This window comes from Papilio machaon, chromosome 25 (assembly GCF_912999745.1).
Source record: "Papilio machaon chromosome 25, ilPapMach1.1, whole genome shotgun sequence".
In the NCBI taxonomy this organism is placed as follows: Eukaryota; Metazoa; Arthropoda; class Insecta; order Lepidoptera; family Papilionidae; genus Papilio; species Papilio machaon.
In genome coordinates this window covers 421,324-441,959 of record NC_060010.1, presented here as the reverse complement: position 1 = coordinate 441,959, position 20,636 = coordinate 421,324, and the positions used below count along the sequence as shown (strand labels likewise).

The window sequence follows — 20,636 nt, the reverse complement described above, 5'->3', positions numbered from 1 at the left end:
TAATGGTTCACAATAGTCTATCCACCACCACGGGATTTTTTTTGTGATTGTGTAGTCACTGTTTGTCTTGAAGAGGCCTTTACAGCTTCACCGGGCTTAAGCAATAAGCTTTTGGTAGAATTCTTTGCATTATTACTGGAAAACATGTAACATTGGTAATTTAACATGATATTATGAATGTATGAAGATATAGATTTAAAGTATCTGCAAAGATAAAGGAAGACCGAATAAAGTATGGATGAATTGTGTGAAAGAAATGTACAAGAGTACATATAGGGTTGCCAGGTCGCAAAACCTACTAGCCGGACAGACCAGCCAGTTTGGCCAGACATTTGGGTAGAAAGGTCGGACACCCTATATTATTTAGGATTTTGTCTCAGTATTAATAGGTACACTCTCGTTTGGGAAATTTAAAAAGCCTAACAAAAGCCGGACAACCGTTTATTTTGGCCGGACACGCAATCAAAAAGCCAACCTATGTACGGCTTTATCCGGACGCCTGGCAACACAAAGTACATACAATGTCTACGATACTAGAAAAGAGCAGAGGAATGATGAAAATAGGTCATTTAACTTTTCTGTCCTCATCTACGCCAATCAAAAGAAAATAACAATTATTGAAGAAGGTTATATAATACTGAAGTGACCAAAGTATCAAGATTAAATTGATTGGAAAGTTATATTATATACCACGTTGTAATTATCCAAAACTTTACAAATTTTAAATTCATTGCTGCATGTAAAACGGTTTTACAATTCTTTAATGGTAGAAAAACAGCAATGTAAATGAATTGCTAACATATTTTCATTTATAAATACGGTCGTAGTCGTGCGGAACGATGATACCCGTTCTTGCTGAGTCATTGACCTTGATGTTCAGTTTTATTGACTTTAGTACTGGAATGTCTGACGGACGCGCGTCTATTCAGTGTGAGTGTTATTTAATAATACGTTTATTTAAATAATAATAATACTTTATTTATTAATAAACAAAAGATGGAAATTATTGAATATTATTATTATAAGACACTTATGTCCGAAATATTATACTCGTAATTATTGTAACTGAATAAAGTTATCTTAAAGGCATCGATAGATGGCAGCACTTATTTTTGTTAACGTCTCAGAAATTACCTATGTGTTGGGAATTTTATATATTCCTGTTATCTGTTATATGAGGTTTTATTTGATTAACCGTGGGTTTCTGAGAACATAATCTCTGTTTATTCAGTTCAGTATGTTATATTCAGATTTTGATGTCAAAAACCCACGGTAATTAAGTTTTTATTATGTGCTTAAGTGTTCATGTTTTATTTTCAGATGGCTCGATTTTTACTCCTAGTGTTAACAACAATAGTGGTATTTTTGGTTTACTTTTTATATCTAAAAGCCCCCCCACCATTGCCCAAATTAGACGTAAATGAATGGTGGGGGCCAGAGGAGTTGAAAACGAGACAGGATGTCAGCATAAGACCGTTCAAAATAGAATTTTCTAATTCGGTAAGTTCAAATTGGATGAAAACACATTATACTCTGCGAGTAAGATGATAAATATTTTAAAAGTCCTGTGTGTCCTTTAACCAACGGAGGACGCACAGAAATAGGATATTTTGCCTTCCTAAGCGTACCTGCCTTCGCCAAATCCACTTCCCTTTCCGATAATATTCTTGTAGGCCTTCGGTACGCACACTTATTAGATGAAACCCGGAATTGTTTCCACTTCATACCTATCCTCTGTGTGGTCGTAGTATTTTACCGAACGAGCCACAAATATTGCATCTACCACTGTAATAATAGTTACATTCTTGCAGATGATAGAAGACTTAAGAATGCGTCTGAAAAGACACAGACCATCTCCTCCACCATTGGAAGGGGTCGGCTTCGAATATGGATTCAACAGCAAACAAACTGACAAATGGCTCAAATACTGGGGGGAACAGTATCCATTCAAAGAAAGGGAAAAATTCCTTAACCAGTTTCCGCAGTTCAAGACTAACATACAAGGACTCGATATACACTTCATTAGAGTGAAACCTGAGGTATGCAAACGTTTAATTTTTCAACTAGATGGCGCTACTAAAGTAATATAAACAGTTTAAATCGCGCTGTTGATATCCATTTCGATCAATCATCTAATATCTTTTTCAGGTTCCCAAAGGTATAGAAATAGTCCCGATGCTATTACTGCACGGCTGGCCGGGCTCAGTACGGGAGTTCTACGAGGCAATACCGCGGCTTACCTCCTTCAGCAAAGATCGAGACTTTGCTATAGAGGTTATAGCTCCTAGCTTAGTCGGCTTTGGATATTCTGACGTAAGTTAGACGTAATCTGAAATATGAACAGCTAATGCAGTTTATCTATCCTTACATAGAGGGCTTTATTAATAATTCTTAATTGTCTCAAGGCAGCCGTCAGGTCCGGGCTGGGCACTGCGCAGATGGCTGTGGTGATGAGAAACCTGATGAAGAGACTCGGCTTTGATAAGTTCTACATTCAGGGTGGGGACTGGGGATCTGTGGTCGGAGGTCATCTCGCTACTCTATTTCCTGAGGTAAATAAAGTTATTACAAGTTAGACGAATTTATACCTGATTGGTGAAATAATTAAGGAGGTATTAAGAGCACTTAAAACCGACGAGCATTTGTATATGTATGAATGTGGATGATATTAGAGAGGATAGCGCAAAATGGAAGACCGTAATATATGTACACCTAGCCTTCTGGCTTACATTCGAAATTGTGTTTTTTTTTGGATTCAATTAAAATAAATAAACTGAAAAAATTCCACTTTAGAAATAAACAGAAAATCAAATTGTTAATTACCAGGATGTCCTCGGGTACCACACCAACCTACCATTCTCTACAGCGCCCTCTAGTTTAATAATACCTATACTGGCATCTGTCTACCCTTCATTGGTCTTCAATCAGCAGGAGATTGACAGGATCTACCCATTAACTAACTATTACTCTATGTTAATGGAAGAAATGGGGTATCTACACTTACATGCAACCAAACCTGATACGATAGGTGAGTGACTATAACGCTTGGTTCACATTTTGCTTGTACAGTAGGACAGTAGTACTCAAAAGCGCTGGCATATAACTGGCATAATGTAGATGCTAAGTAGAGTCAGTGAGCCAAAAAAGTTGACAGACCAGTGCTACTGTTCTACTGTACTGGTATAATGGAAACCAGGCTTTACATGACAAATATCTATATTGTGCTAACTCAAACACGTACCAACTATTGGGAGTGTGAACTTGGTAACGTAGGAATATCTACTCCTTTAACTCCTTCTAAGCCAAAACTTTAAGGTATATAAAACCTTGTACGCGTAGGGTTGCCAGGTCGCCAAACCTACTAGCCGGACAGACCACCCAGTTTGGCTGGACATTTGGGTAGAAAGTTCGGACACCCTATATTATTTAGAATTTTGTCTCAGTATTAATAGGTACACTCTCGTTTGGGAAATGTAAAAAGCCTAACAAAAGCCGGAAAACCGTTTTTTTTGACCGGACACGCAATCAAAAAGCCTACCAATGTCCGGCTTTATCCGGACGCCTGGCAACGCTATGTACGCGGACCCCACGTGAGTGGAAAAAGACATGGGAGATAATGATAAAGTATCAATCTAAAATTTTACCTATTTCATAAAAAATCCTTGTCAGACCTAGAATATATTAATTTTCCAGGTATAGCCCTAACAGATTCCCCGTCAGGTCTTTTAATCTACATCCTACAGATGTTCTCAACATGGACATGTAGAAAAGACGTCTCTTTGCCCGACGGTGGCCTCGACTTGCATTTCAGCAAAGAACAGATCATTGATAATATAATGTTCTATTGGGCACCTAATTCTATTAGCACAGCGATTAGATTATACGCTGAATCGTTCAGTAAGAAGCATTTGGATACTAAATTGGATGAGTAAGTATACAGTGTTCAATGTTTTTGTTGCCTATATTTCGATGGCTTCTACGAATAAGGCTCTCTTTTCAAGAAGCACAATTACACTCGTGAATGTGTATTTGTATTTAGTTCATGTTATTAACTAAAATAAGAGGTATACATAAAAAGTAAAAATAATCAATTTGTTACTTTAGCCCTTATACAAAGGAGCCATCGATTTATGTACTTCTATTGTTAAGTGACCCGATGCATGTACATCTTAAACACCAAAGAGTCTGCAGATGCCTTGCAGATCTTCAAGTGATATGTTCGCTTTTATTCTTGAGTCCAAAGTATGTTTCTATATCAATTATATTGTGACCTATAGTCTAAATCAGTGTTTCCCAAAGTGGGCGATAACGCCCCCTTGGAGGCGTTTGAAAAATAAGAGGCCCAAAAAATGGGGGGCATTTAAATTAATTAAAGTAATGAAATTGTGGTTATTAAGTTTTAAGGCTCAATAAAAATTAGGGGCGCTCTGAAATATAATTGATTTTCAAAGGGGGCGGTGAAAGAAATAAGTTTGACAATCACTGGTCTAAACGAATGAACTGTGGGCCTAGCACAAAAATTTGTGACGAACGCCTTCGTATCATCATCGTCAATAATGTCAAAATTAGTATGAAATGTAAACTTAGTATGAGTCGAGAACGATACGATGGTAATTGTCACAATATTCGTGCCAGGCCCATTGATCTGATGAGTGAGCTGGTCATTCGTTTCTTATCCCCAGAATGTCAAGAGTACAGGTTTATTTCTTTAAGTAATAGTGTTTTTTCTAATGTTTACATACATTTTCAGAATACCTAGCTATGTACCAACTTGGGTGTTACAATCAAAGCACGAACCATTGTACCAAGCACCATTAGTCACAAGACTCAAGTTCCCTAACATATTAAACGTCACAGTATTGAATGATGGCGGCCATTTTGTAGCGTTAGAACTGCCGAAAGAATTCTCTGATGACGTCATCCAAGCTATTGATAAATTCAGAAAAAGGAATAATACGCAGAAGACTGAACTATAACTTTTTAATGTATTTATTGAATGGGATTGTTATTTTAAACTTTATAAACTAAATTCTTATCATAAAAACTTTGTATTTTTCATTTCGTTTTAATAAATATTATTTTTTTTATCTTGAGTTCTTATAAATTTAAATTTAGTAAAACGGAATAGCAACCATCGTCAAAATTGTTTTTTTTTTTTATAAAAATGAAAGGTTACTTTCAATGCGTACATTCTAAGTTTGTCATTGGCTAGCTAAGCCACCCTTGGGGCGGCGCACACCCCAACCAGCCCCTAATTTAGAAGGCGCGTGCCGTCAAAGATAACTTAGCTGTGAGCCACAAAGCCTGCATTGAACCGGAAATAGATTTGTAATTTATTTTAACGAGGTTAGTTGTGGGAAAATTATAAAATGATTTTAGTTTGCGTTCAATTGATTATAGATATTTATATTTAATACGAATGGACTATTCAATTTTTTTTAAAGTAACAAAAAGAATAGTTTTTTTTATTTACATAGCCATCAATAACTGTTAAAACTCTTACATAAAAACATTGTTATACAAAGAGAATGTAAGAAAAAAGCAATATCTTTTTGGACCAGTTTTCAGGAGTTTAACAAGTTCATTTAAAAAAAATCTACACAAGACACCGATGACGTTACAATTCTTCTCGTTTTCCCTTATTCTGCAAGCGTCGAAACTCAACCATAGCTCTATCAATATCCGCTGCCAACACAAGTGGTAGTTCCAGCGCTAGGAAATGTCCTCCTGTATCCAGAACTGTCTCGTTCACAAGATTAGGGAACTTCAGTTTGTACATCCACGGCGGTATGTAAGATATCTCGTATTTAGCTTGCAATATCCACGCTGGCACTGACGAGGGTATGCTAGAATATAGAAAAACAAATGCATAAATGTATGTTTGTATTTAAGAAAAAGTAGTATTAAAACATACCAATGTGCTTTTATTAACAGCTTGCCTGGAGCAATACCACGACCACACAGAAGACAAGCGTAAAGTGGAAGTCCATGTTCATGTACAGTATTATGAGTGCGCGTTCCAGAGGCCTAACTTTAGTCCTCTTTCCCTTCTCACCCTTTTCTTATAAGGGAAGTGACGGAGGAGTCCCTTCTTCCTTCGATTAAAAGTAGGCAACGCATTTTAAATTGCGGATGTCTATAGGTAACGGTCGCTGCGCTATTTCGATGAATTCAGGTGGCAAATTGCTCGCTTGCCATCTTACTAATATTATAAATGCGAATGTTTAGATGGATGAATGGATGTTTGTTTAAGATATCTCTGGAACAGCTCAACGGATTTTAATGGAATTTGGCAAAGATGTAGAACATAGTATGGAAGAACACATAGGCTACTTCTAAATTTTTTTTTTATTCCGCGCCTTATAATATAGTTAACATGAAATACCTGTCCATACGTAGACTGAAATATCTAGGACCGAATGACTCTGCGTATATTCTTCCCGCAGTAGCCACAGAGTTAGAAACCCAGTACACCATCAGGTTGTCTATTAGCTGTTCTTTCGTGTAGTGGAGTTCTAAACCACCGTCAGTGCGGTTGCGATAGTGATGACGGGTACCCACTGATATCTTCTCGAAGTAATACGCGAGTAGGCCAGCAGGTGAATCTGTTAGTGCTATATCTAAAATTGAATGGTTAAAATTAAAAAAACATACTGAATGCACTCCTATTGATAGGAGAATACGACTTGAATGGCATCTCACTCATCCAAATCTATACACTTGTTTAGGCAACAATTTTCTTTAGAATTGACATACTGTAGTCTTCCTTTACGAATGAAGATAACAGAAAGGTAGCTGATACACGCGAGCGTATTATAAACTAGTTTTTTTTCCACTCACCGACAGTATCAGGTTTCGTCGCCTGAAGATGGAAATATCCTGACTCTCGTACAATCTTATTGAAGAAATTAGATAGGGGATACATTCTATCAGCAACTTCTTCTCTCACAACCAGAGAAGGAAAATAATCACCGACTATTCTTGCAAATGCTTGCAGTGGAGACATTACTGTTGGCATACTGCTGTGGTAACCTAGAACTTCCTGTCAAATTTACGACCATTAAACTATTGGCGCTTTGACAGAACCTTAGATACTAAGTTTGATTATTCTAGGTCCTAGAATTTATGAAATCCTTCGTTCAGTTCGCGTCCTAAATTTTTTGAAGATCTAGTCTTAAGATATTAATCTTTTGACTGCTTTTTAAATAAAAGGAGTAAAGACACCAGTGGTATTTTTAAAAAAAGAGTAACCTTTTTTGTAGTCTTTCCGTGAAAAAAACAAAATAATAAATTTAGATTAAGTTATGGTCAAATTTCAACTAAGGGACGGTCACTAGATGTATATTGTTTCTATTATCAGTTGCCTGTTAACGCAACTATTCACTGTTAAGTATTTAATATACTTACATTTGGGAAGAAAGTAGCCATATTACTCATTACAACCGAACCCCAATCGGCGCCGTGCACGTAGAATTTCTTATGACCAAGTCTATGCATGAGATTTCTTAGCACAACTGCCATTTTGTCAACACCGAAACCAGGTCTTACAGAACCCTGTAATATAAAAACAGATTAATAAGTATACAAAGTTCTAAGGAAGAACATAAACGGCCTGCGTCGTAATGCCATCCCAGCTGACTGCCTTTTTAGTAATTGAAAAGCAAGCTACGGCACGTGTATGTTCTTACCAAACTTAAGGTTAAAATTATGATCTGCAAAGAAAAGATCTGCATTGTTTTTGTGCACTAATTGTATGAATTTTCATTAAGGGATAATTTGAAATGTTGTTATTTTATAAGAAACTAGCTGTCGACCGCGACTAGTGATAGTACGCGTGCAGATAAAAAAAAACTTAATCGGGGTATGAATAATAGATAGTATGTCTCAAACCTATTGAATATGCATATAAAATTTTATAAAAATCGGTCAACATTGTGACATGAGATTTTTAATAAAAGATGTGAACTAAAGTGAATTGTATTGTAATATCTTAAAGTATTTTTTAAACACAAAGTGTATATGTTATTTGTAAACTTACGTTTTGCAACATATATCACCGATCAATCTCCTCCGAGCCTCCCCCATCAACTGGCGATACAATCTGTGCACAGTTGGCACGCCTAAAAGTCACTGCTTGGAAATTGAATTATGTAACTTACATCAGAGAATGCAAATCCAGGCATACTAGCTGCTATCACTTCCATCACGAAGTCTCTGTGGGGAGAGACCCTAGTTAGGATAGGTATCATAGGATAGAAGTCTAGATAACTGGATGGCCAACCATGAAGCACTAGTAAGGGGACGACCTGTACGCCAACGGAAACCTAAAATATAGTCAAAGACTTAAATTAGCTTCCCATTAAGATCATCTTTCAGGAATATGACACTACAATAGATATAATATGTTATCATGAATTCTTGATTGCGTGTATGCTCGTCTTGTGTATATACGTACTTTCATAAACTTAAGTGTCAGCATTCGGCACCATGCTAAATGTTTCAGAATTGATTTAGAACAACAGCGGCTAGCCTAGTCCATTTTATTTATAGTCAAAGTTTTGCACTAACCTCTCGCACGACTCTTACAAAGTGTATGTCAAGACCTTGAATATTAGTCTTGTACTGCGGGTACTTGTTAATCTCTACTGCTCTGTCTTGGAATGGATACTCCTCAGCCCAATATCGTAACCAGCGTGGTATTTCATGAGTATTGAACCCATATTCTGATCCTGAACCTTCAAGTGGTGGAGTCATTTGGCGAGTATTCCGTATACGATGTCTAAGATCGGCAATCATCTGGAATTATTAAAATGTTGAAACTTAGTACAAACAAGACTAGATGGCGTCACTAACGAATTAGCTCACGATAACGAAATGTTCGTCTTTATTTTTCTTGCAGTTTGGTTTTAATTTGTAATCCTATCTCGAATATGAACAGTGATCATCATCATTCATTCATCATCAGCTCACTATACTTCCCCACCAAGGGGCTCGGAGCGTACCCGAAATTAGGGGTGACTAGGCCATAGTTAACCACGCTGGGCCTGGGTTGATTGACTTCAAACATATCATTGAATTTCTTCTCAGATATGTGCAGCATCACAATGTTTTCCTTCACCGTAAGAACGTCGGATAAATAATATGTAAATTGAAAACTACATTGGTACATGGCGGGATTCGAACCCAGGACCTGCAGTTTGCAGGTCAAGTGCTTAACCCCTGAGCAACCGACTTAGAATGTGGTCAGTAGAGTCTTCAATTTGAACCAGAGTCGCGATGCTTGTGGAATAGCGGTTTAAGGGGAAAGTTTGATTGAACACGTTAATTGCAGAAACTACTTATCGGATTCCAGTGATTATTTTTGCATTTAATAATTCAATAATTGTACAACATCACTGGCTTACAACAATGTATTAACCTTAAACGTTTAGTGAAATCTATAAGACAAGGCAAAGTTTTATACAAAAATACCTAATTAAAAAAAGTATAAAGAATATAATATATTAATTGTTAGTTACATAGTAGCTGTAATAATAAAAAAAATTTTTTTTGTACATAATAGCATTATATATACGAAAAATTTTATATATTTAGTTTACCATTTGAATAAAAAAGTAAATACTTATTATTGTAAATTTTAATAAAATATTTATTAAATCTATAACTGGCAGATGCCAGAGACTTTGTCTGCGCGGAATTTAAAAAAAAACTAGTAATAAATATAGCCTACTAGCTGTCGCCTGCGACTCCGTCCGCGGGCAATTAAAAAACCTAATAAGTAGCCTATGTGTTCTTCCAGACTATGTTCTACATCTGTGCCAAATTTCATTAAGATCCGTTCAGCCGTTCCGGAGATACCTTCAAACAAACACCCTGTCATCCAAACATTCACATTTATAAAATTAGTAAGATGTCGCCTGGGGATAGTATAACTTCTTCTGAAAAAAGTGGCTGTTATTTATAAAACTAGTAATAATCTATATATATAAAAGAAAGTCGTGTTAGTTACACTATTAAAACTCAAGATCGGTCGAACTGATTAAGCTGAAAATTGGTGGGCAGGTAGCTTAGAACCAGGAAACGGACATAGGATTATTTTTACCCAGTTTCCTTTTTTTTTATTCCGCGCGGACGGAGTGGCGGGTAAAAGCTAGTTATTTTTAAATAAGCGTGCCGAAGTAATTTGCTATTTTAATTTAACAATAATTAATAAGACACTAGGATAAAACATTAAGTACATGAGGTACCTCATCAGTGAGACAAAATAACTATCGTTACATAGTAAGTACATAAGATTAAGCAATTTAAGGTAAGCGTCAACAACTTGGAGATGTCTATGGTCAGCAGTTGTTTCGCTGTTTTAGCGAAATCGTGATCGTTGACACGTTTATCTTACCCTATAGCCCTTAGTATTAAAATCGAAGTAACTATTACTATGTTTCCATCCATCCATTCAGCCTCGTAACGCCCACTGCTGAGCATAGGCCTCTCCCAAAGATCGCCACAATGATCGGTCTTGTGCAACCCGCATCCTGGATACTCCCGCAACCTTGACCAGATCATCGGTCCATCTTGTGGGAGGCCTGTCCACGCTGCGTCGACCTGTACGTGGCCGCCATTCCAGTACTTTGCGGCCCCATCGGCTAATTCTAGTATTTTAATAAAGGATGTTTTTTCTTATTTTTTTTCCTATTTCTTACTAGCTTTTGCCCGCGACTCCGTTCCCGCGGAATTAAAAAAAAGGAAACGGGATAAAAGTATCCTATGTCCGAATCCTGGTTCTCAACTACATACCCATGAATTTTCAGCCAAATCGGTTCAGCCGTTCTTGAGTTATAAATAGTGTAACTAACACGACTTTCTTTTATATATATAGATATAGATTAAAAGTAACAAATAACTTACCGTTATATTGAATTCTACTAGAAAAGGTTTGATACTCGTGTCTTGGAGGGTTTTTAAATGTTGAGGACCCCACCATTCGTTTAAATTAACACCAGGTAAAGGAGGTGTTTGTATAAATAAAGACAGGAACGAAACTAATATACTTAAAGATGGCTCATTAGTCCCAAACATCTGCAAAAAATATTCTTAAAGTTTAACAGTGGTAGACACCAGCAACAATATCTGTTTCACGAATTAACAGATTCAACCGGTGAAATACCACGACCACACAGAAGACAGGCTTAAAGTGGGAGCATATTTTCTGATGAGTTTGCGTTCCGGTGGCCTAATTTTGGTCATTTTCCCCTTCCCACATTTTTCTTGTAAGGTATGGGAAGGGAATGAGGATTCGACGGAGATGGGGATGCATAGGAAGAAAGCATCCTCTTTTTATCCCCTTTTCTGACGTTATTAGGTAGGAAACGCATCTGATAATGCGGATATATTCGGCGTTTACTTCGCAATTTATTTATACCAAGTGCCGCTGAAGATATGACAATTTTCAACCTTCATTTTAGATTTTTAGATGATTAATTTAGAGAAATCCTTTAAAATTCTTACATTCGCATTTGAAATATCAATAATGGGATCTGTATACTGTAATATTAACATACCTTATAAAAACACACATAGATTAGACAAAAATAAGACGTGGGAGACTATTTTTTTTTAGTTAATTTTTTTATTATTATTATTTTCAATTCGAACTGCGCGCACAAGATGCGTACAAGCACATATAAACACTAACTTAAACAGTGCAAATGAAACGGAACTATGTTAAATTTAATTGTTAAGGAGCGTATTCAATGGTCTATAAAACGCTGCGTTTTATTACACAGAATAGTTTATTGGGTCTTTATATTACATTATATCTATTATACTACAGTTGTAAAATGTTTTATTACTACATAATTACAGTAACTACATATATAAAAACGATAAAGTAAGCAGGTCATATACTAGCTATTACCAGTGACTTCGTTTGACATATTATATAACACATATTATCTCGAAAATCAATAATTTTGTACTGTAAGTAATAGAAATTGTTGAAAAACGTATGAGTTTTTAATTATAATTATTTTATCTTCTCTATAAGTAAAGATCAATGTCGTCACTTGACATTGTGATTTATGGGAATAAAATACACCATTTTTAATAATATTACATCTATTTAATTTAACTTACTCCATAAACTCTATACTAATTTTTTGTCTAATTTTCACGTGGCGACTAATTCCAGGTGCGCGGCCTGATTTGCAGAAATAGAAGTCGCTCGGCTATTGGTATAGTGCAAAAGGGATCTAAAACAAAAAAGTGAATTGACTTCGGCCATTAATGTCTGCAAACTGTATCTACATTAGTTTCATTGAACAGGTGGTTTAATATTTATTTATCCAAACATTTGTATGAAATCAACGTCTAACATTAAGCTAATAGTGATATAAAAAAATAAACTTACTTAATGTACTTAGGTTAATAAAAAAAGTAATATTTTAAGTTATTTTAATTTATTAGTAAGAAATTAATGTATTAACACCAAGTGTCATTAACTACAACTTTAAAATAGATATTATAAATTTTAAATACTGAAATAACGTAGCGTATTTTGCTGAAGAGAATATTTGCTATTAAACAAAAACAGGCTTTTGAAATTTCTACGTAATTTAAAAAAAAAGCAAAAAATATGAATACTAGTAACATTATAAAGTAACACTATTTACAATCTGAATGTAACATAAATTACACATAATAATTTAGTTAACTACAATAATAGGACTATTATTAAATAGTAAAAGTTGTCATAATTATTGATATTATTTATGTCATTTAAACGATACTTTAATAGTGTCCTGGTATGTAGGTAAAGGTTGTCACACTGTATTTAAGTAACACGTGTTATATAAAGAGTATAAAATGACTACACCATTATCTCCCTGACCTTATACCATACACGGAGGGCGAGGTAATTTTAAAAAGCCCAATGTTTTGGCTTAATATTTTACAGCCCGCCGTCCGGCCGCCGCCAACCCTACTTGGGATTCAGACAAAAGTATCAAATCGCTTTAGATGAAACTATAAACCTTGACCAGATCATCGGTCCATCTTGCGGGAGGCCTGCCCACGCTGCGTCGACCTGTACGTGGCCGCCATTCCAGTACTTTGCGGTCCAATCGGCCGTCCGTTCTGCGGGCAATATGGCCGGCCCATCGCCACTTAAGATTTATAATTCTTCGGGCAATGTCGGTTACTTTAGTTCTGCTGCGGAACACATCATTTCTGATGCGATCACGAACAGATTCCGAGCATTGCCCTATGATATTGCCCTTGGATATTTGTTTATTCTGTCTAAATTCAGTCACTCTATTTCATTTGCTATTTTTTTTATTTCGTTTTGTTCATCATAAAATAGTTTGTACGAATATAAGTTGCATAAAAATTAAGGTAATTCAGAGAAACCGGTTGTAAATATATGAACTCACACATATAAATATCGTATCAAAGTTACGAAGTAGTCAGTTATCGCATACATGAGTTATGAATACAGAATTTCAATTGAAAAAAAATAACAACTCATTCAGTGATCAGTGTGTTCGCGTTTCTTCTCGGGGATGGACGTGTGCTTTGTTCGTGCACTTCAAGGTCAAGGTTAGTTCTTTTATAAAGAAAATTATTTTGCATATCTGTTGATGTAAATTTAATTTGTAAATAAATTATGATATTTGTTATTATTTTACTCTTTTTTATGAATATAAAATATAAATAAATCGTATTTGAGTGATAATCGCAGTTCAAAATCCACTTAGTTTAAGATAAGATAATGTGTTTATCGAGCGAAACCTAGCAATAGCAACAGTGTTTAAAAATATAAAAATCATAGTTTGTAATGGATTAATTCTGGATCTATTGGAGCGTGGCTAAAAATTCCTACACTGTTACTGTGGGTATTCACTACCGTCAACATAATAGAGTAATCTCAGCTGTTTATAATTTGTTATAAGGTATCTCCATAACGGCTAAACGATCTCGCTGTAATTTGGCATATAATTTAGAACATAGTTTGGAAGAACACATTGGTTATTTATTATTTTTTTATTCTGTGCGGACTGAGGTCAATTCGTATCGTTTATATTACTAGCTGTCGACCGCGACTCCGTACGCGCGACATTAAAAATAAATTTATAAGTAGTCTATGTGTTCTTCCAGACTATGTACTACAACCGTGCCAAATTTGATCAAGATCCGTTTGGGCCGTTTTGGAGATTCCTTCAAATAAACATCCATCCATCTAAACATTCGCATTTATGATATTAGTTAGAAGTAAGATTGAAATGCAACATAGTCTTTTGTTTTTATTATCAACATCCTCATCATCATCAGCTCACTATACGTTCCCACTGAGGGGCTCGGAGCCTACCCTAAGTTGGGGGTGACTAAGCCATATTCAACCACGCTGACCCAGTGCGAATTAACTTGACACATTTCTTTGAATTTCGTCTTTGAATTTCATCTTTGAATTTCATCTTTGAATATGTGCAGGTTGCATTACGATGTTTTCCTTCACCGTAAGAATTAAGGATAAATGTACATACGTAAATCGAACATCTAAAAATTCATTAGTACATGGCGGAACTTGGACACAGGACCACAAGTCAAGTGCTTACCAAGTCACCGACGCTCTACTCTCGATCATAAACATGCGCTGTTCAAATTAATTTAGCACCGGTATAATTTACTAAAAGCAAAATTAGTTAAGAATCGTGACTGGCTATGTCAAGGTCAATTTTATCCAAAAATTGATTTAGCGATTTAAAAAGTTATCTCACTAGTTAAGATTTGCACGACTGACAAATAAGGTAAAGCGTTTCAATGTGTTCTTCCAGACTATGTTCTACATCTGTGCCAAATTTCATCAAGATCCGTTGAGTGGTTCTGGAGATACGTTCAAACAAACATCCATCTAAACATTCGCATTTATAATATTATTAAGAAATAAGATATTACTGCTTCAAGAAGCGAACGTATCACCATCTCAAAGGTCGGCAACGCATCTGCGATTCCTCTGGTATTGCAGATGTTCATGGGCGTCGATGAACACCTTGGTGTTCCCGCTGCTCGTTTGCCCCCTTCTCATGTAAAAAAAAAAAACTAAATAGATTATCTTTTCAATGGCAATGACAATGTATTAACACAGTGTAAATCGACGTTAACACGTCATTACTTAAATTCATTTAAGTCATGACATCCTATCGAATTATTACCAAAAGTTATCTCATCTCATTGCCTTGAATTGCATTAAATTCATTTTATCAAGTCATCGGTCCTCCAGCTAAAATAATGCAAGTCATTTTTTTACGAATTACATAACATAAAATCGACATTACCTACTATTTGATGGCTTTATAAATAATCTCAAGAATTATTTATATTATTTTATTTTAAACATTGTTTTAGTTTTCATTCGTATAAGAATTCAATAATAATTTAAATATAAAATCTGAATGGTAAAGATTTAACGTTATAGCAAATTACAGTGTTTTTTATACAAATTTATCGCAAGTAAGGAATAAGTGCATATTCCAATTTAGCCTCCTTCTAATTTGAACCAAACAAATGACTGGCTCTTAAAGAATTGGGGTCAAACTTCAATTGAGACTCACAATCTAATTGTAAATGTTGTCGCTAGATGGCGCGATTACTATTGGTGCTGCTACTAGTGGTGCTGGGCGCGCCAGTATACTTCCTCTTCTTCAAGAGCCCTCCCGCGCCACCAGAAATCGATCTTGACGAATGGTGGGGGCCCGATCAACTGAAGACGAAGCATGACACCAGCATTAAGCCATTTAAAGTCAAGTTCGATGAAACTGTAAGTCCTGCAATAACTATTTTACAAGAATCTTAGAGCCTGAAAAATGCTTTGCTGGTAAAGAGAATATGCCCAGTAGTTAATAAAAAGATCTTGACATTTTAGGAAAATGGAATTAATTGCTTTTATACTCGTAATACTCTTCCCTTATCCCTGTAGATGATAAAAGACCTAAAAGACCGTTTGAAGTCACATCGGCCATACGTCCCGCCGTTAGAGGGCGTCGGCTTCGAGTATGGGTTCAACAGCAAGCAGATGAACAGCTGGGTCAAGTACTGGGCCGAGGAGTATCCCTTCGCTGAGCGCGAGCAAGTTTTCAACAAATACCCACAGTTCAAGACTAACATTCAAGGTCTGGATATTCACTTCATCAGGGTCAAACCTGAGGTATGTATCATTTCTAACGTTTTAAATGGTTCATCGAGGAAGAAGTCTTTCACCACTTCTTGTGGATATCTGTGGCCTCTACTCCTAGAATCCTAGAATTTTCTTCTAAATTTATATTTACTAAATATAATCTCGAAACTTGTTAACAATAAAGGAATGGTTTACGTTAATTGGCAAAGGACTGGAGATATTACTCGCAGAATGACTGCTTATGGAACAATCGTGATTTATTGTTTGGTCACGTAAAGATCTTTCCATACGGTTGGTACTAATCTGTGTAATAATTTAGGTGCCAGCTGGAGTCCAGACAGTTCCCTTATTGCTATTGCACGGCTGGCCGGGTTCAGTACGAGAGTTCGACGCGGCCATTCCTCTACTCACAGCTGTCAGCAAGGACAGGGATTTTGCCCTCGAACTCATAGTGCCTAGCTTGCCTGGATATGGATTCTCTTCTGTAAGTTGTTCATCTATTTGATTAATTTTGTTACAAAGACCGCCTTTCTAGTCTAGTAGGTTGGTTTAGTCGGGGTTTATTTTGGGATTCCAACTTATATTACGTTGTGTTTATTTACAACAAAATAATTTAACTAGTGTAATATCTTCTTTATCCATACAATGTCCCGTGTACATTAGTTGCCAGATGTCTTGGTGGTTCTTAACTTCGCGTGAGTCATTACGCCGAATACTTTAGGCGTGTTGGGGTGTAACGGGATGCGGTATTGTCTCGCTAAGATGTTTGAAAGAACAAAATCTTGTTTTAACTATGCAAATGTAATAAAGCTTATAATAACTTATAGCCGGCAGTACGCCCTGGTCTCGGCGCTGACAAGATGGCCGTCGTGTTCAGGAATCTGATGCATCGACTTGGCTTCAAGAAGTACTACATCCAGGGAGGAGACTGGGGAGGAATCATCACTGGTAACATGGCTACTCTATTCCCACAGGTATGAAAATTTTATGACTGAAACATGTACTTTCTGAATTTTGAACATCGTCTATTTTAAATCGAACTAGAAACAACTGACTGCCATAAATAACGAAAGAAAAATTCATTACCACACAGACAGAAACACACAATTCACAACATATGTAAAAAGTGTGGCAATCTCGTAAAAAAATATTGTAAAAAAATCTAAGTTAGGGGTGACTAGGCCGTAGTCAACCACGCTGGCCAAGTGCGGGTTGACTTCACACATATCACGATGTTTTCCTTCATGGTAAGAACGTCGGATAAATAAATGTATATATGTAAATCGACAATCGAAAAATACATTGGTAGGTACATGGCGGGATTTGAACCCAGAACCTGCAGATTGCAAGTCAAGTGTTTAACCCTGAGCCATCGACACTCTATTTGGATTATGTAATACCATTAAATATGATATAATATATATTTCTCTATATATGAGGTATCATATATAGTTAGTTGTTTCTATATTCAACAAATAGTGGTTTGTAATTTTATTATTCCTTCTAGGATGTTCTCGGCTATCATTCAAACATCGCGTTCTCGATGACTCCAAGAACCACGTTGATTCAAATCCTGGGATCTATCTACCCACCTCTAGTGATAAGGTCTGATTTGGCAGACCGCATGTATCCATTGTCTAAGAAATTCTCCAATCTTGTTGAAGAAATGGGATACTTACATATTCAATCAACCAAACCAGATACTGTTGGTATGTAGTCACTTTTACTTTTTTTTTATAAATTTGGATTCGCTTTAGTGAAAAAAAAAACAATCGGACAGATTTATTAGCCGACTGAAAAGATGGTAATGTTTTTCTCTCGTATATAAGTTTGTTTTATGTATGTGGGTTTGTTATGTATAAAGTCTATTGTGAAGCTCTAAAGCATTGTTTTTCAAACTGGGGGGCGCGCCCCCCTAGTGGGGCGTGACAACATGTAAAGGGGGGCGCAGAGCCGCGGGACAAACGCATACCACCACGAAGAAGAAGAATACTGCATCGAAGTGAAGGGGGGCGCGGGCATTTCTATTTTAGGCAGCAGGGTGGCGTGTAGAAAAATACTTTGGGAACCCCTGCTCTAAAGCCTAAAAGACCGAAGAGATTTTTAAGAATGGCATTTAAAGTGGTTCGATTCGTCTTCTTAACCAACACGTTATCCTACAGGTGTAGCACTCACTGACTCTCCATCTGGTCTTTTGGCCTACATCCTGGAGAAGTTCTCGACATGGACGAAGCCGGAGTACAAACTCCTAGCCGACGGCGGCCTTTACTCAAGGTTCACTAAGGAACAGCTAATAGACAACCTGATGATGTACTGGTCCAGCAACTCCATAACTACGGCTATGAGATTGTACTCGGAGACATTCAACAAAAGATATTTTGGATTGAAAATTGACGAGTAAGATTCACATTTTTTAATCTATACAAATTACGTCCACATGAACACTGACATTATCGAGATTATCCTGAACCCTGTCTTATATGGTTGATCAGACTAATCTGAGGTTAATTTACATTTGATAATTAATTCGAAACAATTATGAATTGATATTTATTTATAATTATCTTTTTATATACTGACTAGCTGTGCCCGCGACTTTGTCCGTGTGAAATACTGTCTTCGGGTAGCATTTTTTAGGCTTATTATTTACTTAATTGATGTGTTATGCTTTTGCTCTTAACATAGAGAGAGGTGCGCCAGGACCACGCCAAATGTAGATCCTGGGTCTCTGCCTACCCCTTACAACCCCTTTTTCACATTAGTGAAACCCCCATTTATCTAAGTAAACCCATTTCTAAGATTAGCGGCCACAAAGTCACAGACAAAGAAATAAATTCTAACTTTAGTTTTCCGTTCTTTACCATTAAAACAATATTACAGTCGACTATAATTGTTTAACTCTTAATTATCTACGCAAAAACACCCATCAATTACATTACGGGATATAAATAACTAATGTAATATTAATGCGGAACTTTAGATGGATGTTTGTTATTACGTTTCTCTAAAACAGTTAAACGGATTTCGTTGAAATTTTTTATTCCGTTGTTTTTTTTATTCCGCGCGAATGAAGTCGCAGGCAAAAGCTAGTCAATGACAATAAATCAAAACTAAATCTTCTTCCACAGGATCCCAACACCAGTACCAACTTGGTTCCTACAAGCTAAGAACGAGATCTCTTACCTACCAGGTTGGATTTTGAAGCTTAAATATATAAACCTCATAAATGAGACCATAGTAGATGATGGTGGTCACTTCTTCGCCATGGAGATGCCGAAATTCTTCTCCGAAGACGTCCTCAAAGCGATCGGGGAGTTCAGAAAATGGCACAAACAGAACAATATTAAGACTGAACTGTAAACCATGTTGTTTAACTTTTTAAAAATAAAAGTGTTTTGTTGATTTCTTTTTTTTATTTGATGGTACAATTTGTTACTATGAAGCCACAAAATCGAGAATACTGAACTGTACAAATCAGTAGTACGAATGTTATAAGGCGTTAGTTGTGAGCGCATGTCATCAGCTCTTGTCAGATATAAATTCCTTGCCGCCATAAAGTTTGAATATTACTATATTGGATTTGTCAATTTGTATGCACAGAACATCTAATTGAGTGTTACGTCATATGAAGGTCGCTTATCTTGCTGTCCGTGATTATATTAGAGTGGATTTAGTATTTATATTTAACTAGCGACCCGCCCCGGCTTCGCACGGGTGCAATGCAAAATATACCTACTACAGAATGTCCTTATACACAACGTTCACAGCGTTCACATTAGAAACCTTTAAATTTATCAGTGTTTCTCTACTATATTATGCATTTATTATACGTACAAACCTTCCTTAAGAATCACTATCTATTAAAAAAAAACCGCGTCAAAATCCGTTGCGTAGTTTTAAAGATCTAAGCATACATACGGACATACAGCGAAAGCGACTTTGTTTTATACTATGTATTGATAACTTTAAGCACTTAACTAAGTATTAAGATTATCCACATCCTACTTAATTAAAGATTTGTGTTTGGTGTGGAATCACTGACCTCTATACATGAAACATCTCTATACATTGCTAGGAAATGACAGCTTTTGCTATGTTACAACTTAAACACGACTGTTGATGTTCCTGATAGTTAATTCTATCTAGTATTAGTTCCAAATCTCACCACTACCAAAATATGTAGGTAATAGATCGAATTTACAAAGTAGGTTAGGGTAGTAAAGGTTATATATATTATATAGTCTTCAAGATTAGTATTTTTTTAAATTGATCGAAATTTAATCTAACGTAAAGTACCTACCTACACGTTTTGTTATCATTTGATAATTTTATACTAATAAACGATTTTCTACAAGCAATGTTGTTATAGTTCTTTTCAAATATCTTTCCGGCCCAAGGACATCGGCGCGCTGCGCATTGCCCTCCCCTCGCATCCCGCTACGCTCCGTTATACCTAAAATTGTGTTCT

The 20,636-nt window shown here is 36.2% G+C and overlaps 3 protein-coding genes across 3 annotated transcripts; 2 read left to right on the top strand and 1 right to left on the bottom strand.

The window, feature by feature from the left end:
* The first annotated feature begins 836 nt into the window (after nucleotides 1-836).
* On the top strand, nucleotides 837-4,976 carry LOC106710418 (juvenile hormone epoxide hydrolase). The gene is made up of 8 exons (XM_045684235.1): nucleotides 837-930; nucleotides 1,321-1,500; nucleotides 1,812-2,039; nucleotides 2,149-2,313; nucleotides 2,406-2,552; nucleotides 2,827-3,028; nucleotides 3,694-3,928; nucleotides 4,751-4,976. Exons 2-8 carry the CDS (start codon nucleotides 1,321-1,323, stop codon nucleotides 4,974-4,976), a joined length of 1,383 nt encoding a protein of 460 aa, XP_045540191.1. The 5' UTR covers nucleotides 837-930.
* Nucleotides 4,977-5,562: 586 nt separating this feature from the next.
* Nucleotides 5,563-8,204, bottom strand: LOC106710454 (juvenile hormone epoxide hydrolase). The gene is made up of 5 exons (XM_014502515.2): nucleotides 8,160-8,204; nucleotides 7,408-7,554; nucleotides 6,841-7,042; nucleotides 6,386-6,620; nucleotides 5,563-5,846 (listed from the first exon to the last, which is right to left on the bottom strand). The coding sequence occupies exons 1-5, from the start codon at nucleotides 8,202-8,204 to the stop codon at nucleotides 5,618-5,620; spliced, it is 858 nt and encodes a 285-aa protein (XP_014358001.2). The 3' UTR covers nucleotides 5,563-5,617.
* Nucleotides 8,205-13,474: 5,270 nt separating this feature from the next.
* LOC106710403 (juvenile hormone epoxide hydrolase-like) lies at nucleotides 13,475-19,570 on the top strand. The gene is made up of 8 exons (XM_045684167.1): nucleotides 13,475-13,593; nucleotides 15,632-15,811; nucleotides 15,971-16,198; nucleotides 16,488-16,652; nucleotides 16,996-17,142; nucleotides 17,676-17,877; nucleotides 18,331-18,565; nucleotides 19,297-19,570. The coding sequence occupies exons 1-8, from the start codon at nucleotides 13,483-13,485 to the stop codon at nucleotides 19,526-19,528; spliced, it is 1,500 nt and encodes a 499-aa protein (XP_045540123.1). The 5' UTR covers nucleotides 13,475-13,482; the 3' UTR covers nucleotides 19,529-19,570.
* Nucleotides 19,571-20,636: the final 1,066 nt, after the last annotated feature.

What these genes read in the sequence shown, in the direction of transcription:
- LOC106710418 (XM_045684235.1), top strand. Translation starts at nt 1,321, where the DNA reads ATGGCTCGATTTTTACTCCTAGTGTTAACAACAATAGTGGTATTTTTG. An exon ending in AAATAGAATTTTCTAATTCG is followed by an intron (nt 1,501 to 1,811) that starts GTAAGTTCAAAT and finishes ACATTCTTGCAG; the next exon opens with ATGATAGAAGACTTAAGAAT. An exon ending in TCGCTACTCTATTTCCTGAG is followed by an intron (nt 2,553 to 2,826) that starts GTAAATAAAGTT and finishes GTTAATTACCAG; the next exon opens with GATGTCCTCGGGTACCACAC.
- LOC106710403 (XM_045684167.1), top strand. Translation starts at nt 13,483, where the DNA reads ATGAATACAGAATTTCAATTGAAAAAAAATAACAACTCATTCAGTGAT. An exon ending in TGGCTACTCTATTCCCACAG is followed by an intron (nt 17,143 to 17,675) that starts GTATGAAAATTT and finishes TATTCCTTCTAG; the next exon opens with GATGTTCTCGGCTATCATTC. An exon ending in AACCAAACCAGATACTGTTG is followed by an intron (nt 17,878 to 18,330) that starts GTATGTAGTCAC and finishes GTTATCCTACAG; the next exon opens with GTGTAGCACTCACTGACTCT.
- LOC106710454 (XM_014502515.2), bottom strand. Translation starts at nt 8,204, where the DNA reads ATGGAAGTGATAGCAGCTAGTATGCCTGGATTTGCATTCTCTGAT. An exon ending in CTGGATTTGCATTCTCTGAT is followed by an intron (nt 7,555 to 8,159) that starts GTAAGTTACATA and finishes TTTATATTACAG; the next exon opens with GGTTCTGTAAGACCTGGTTT. An exon ending in TTCAGTCTACGTATGGACAG is followed by an intron (nt 5,847 to 6,385) that starts GTATTTCATGTT and finishes TCTATATTCTAG; the next exon opens with CATACCCTCGTCAGTGCCAG.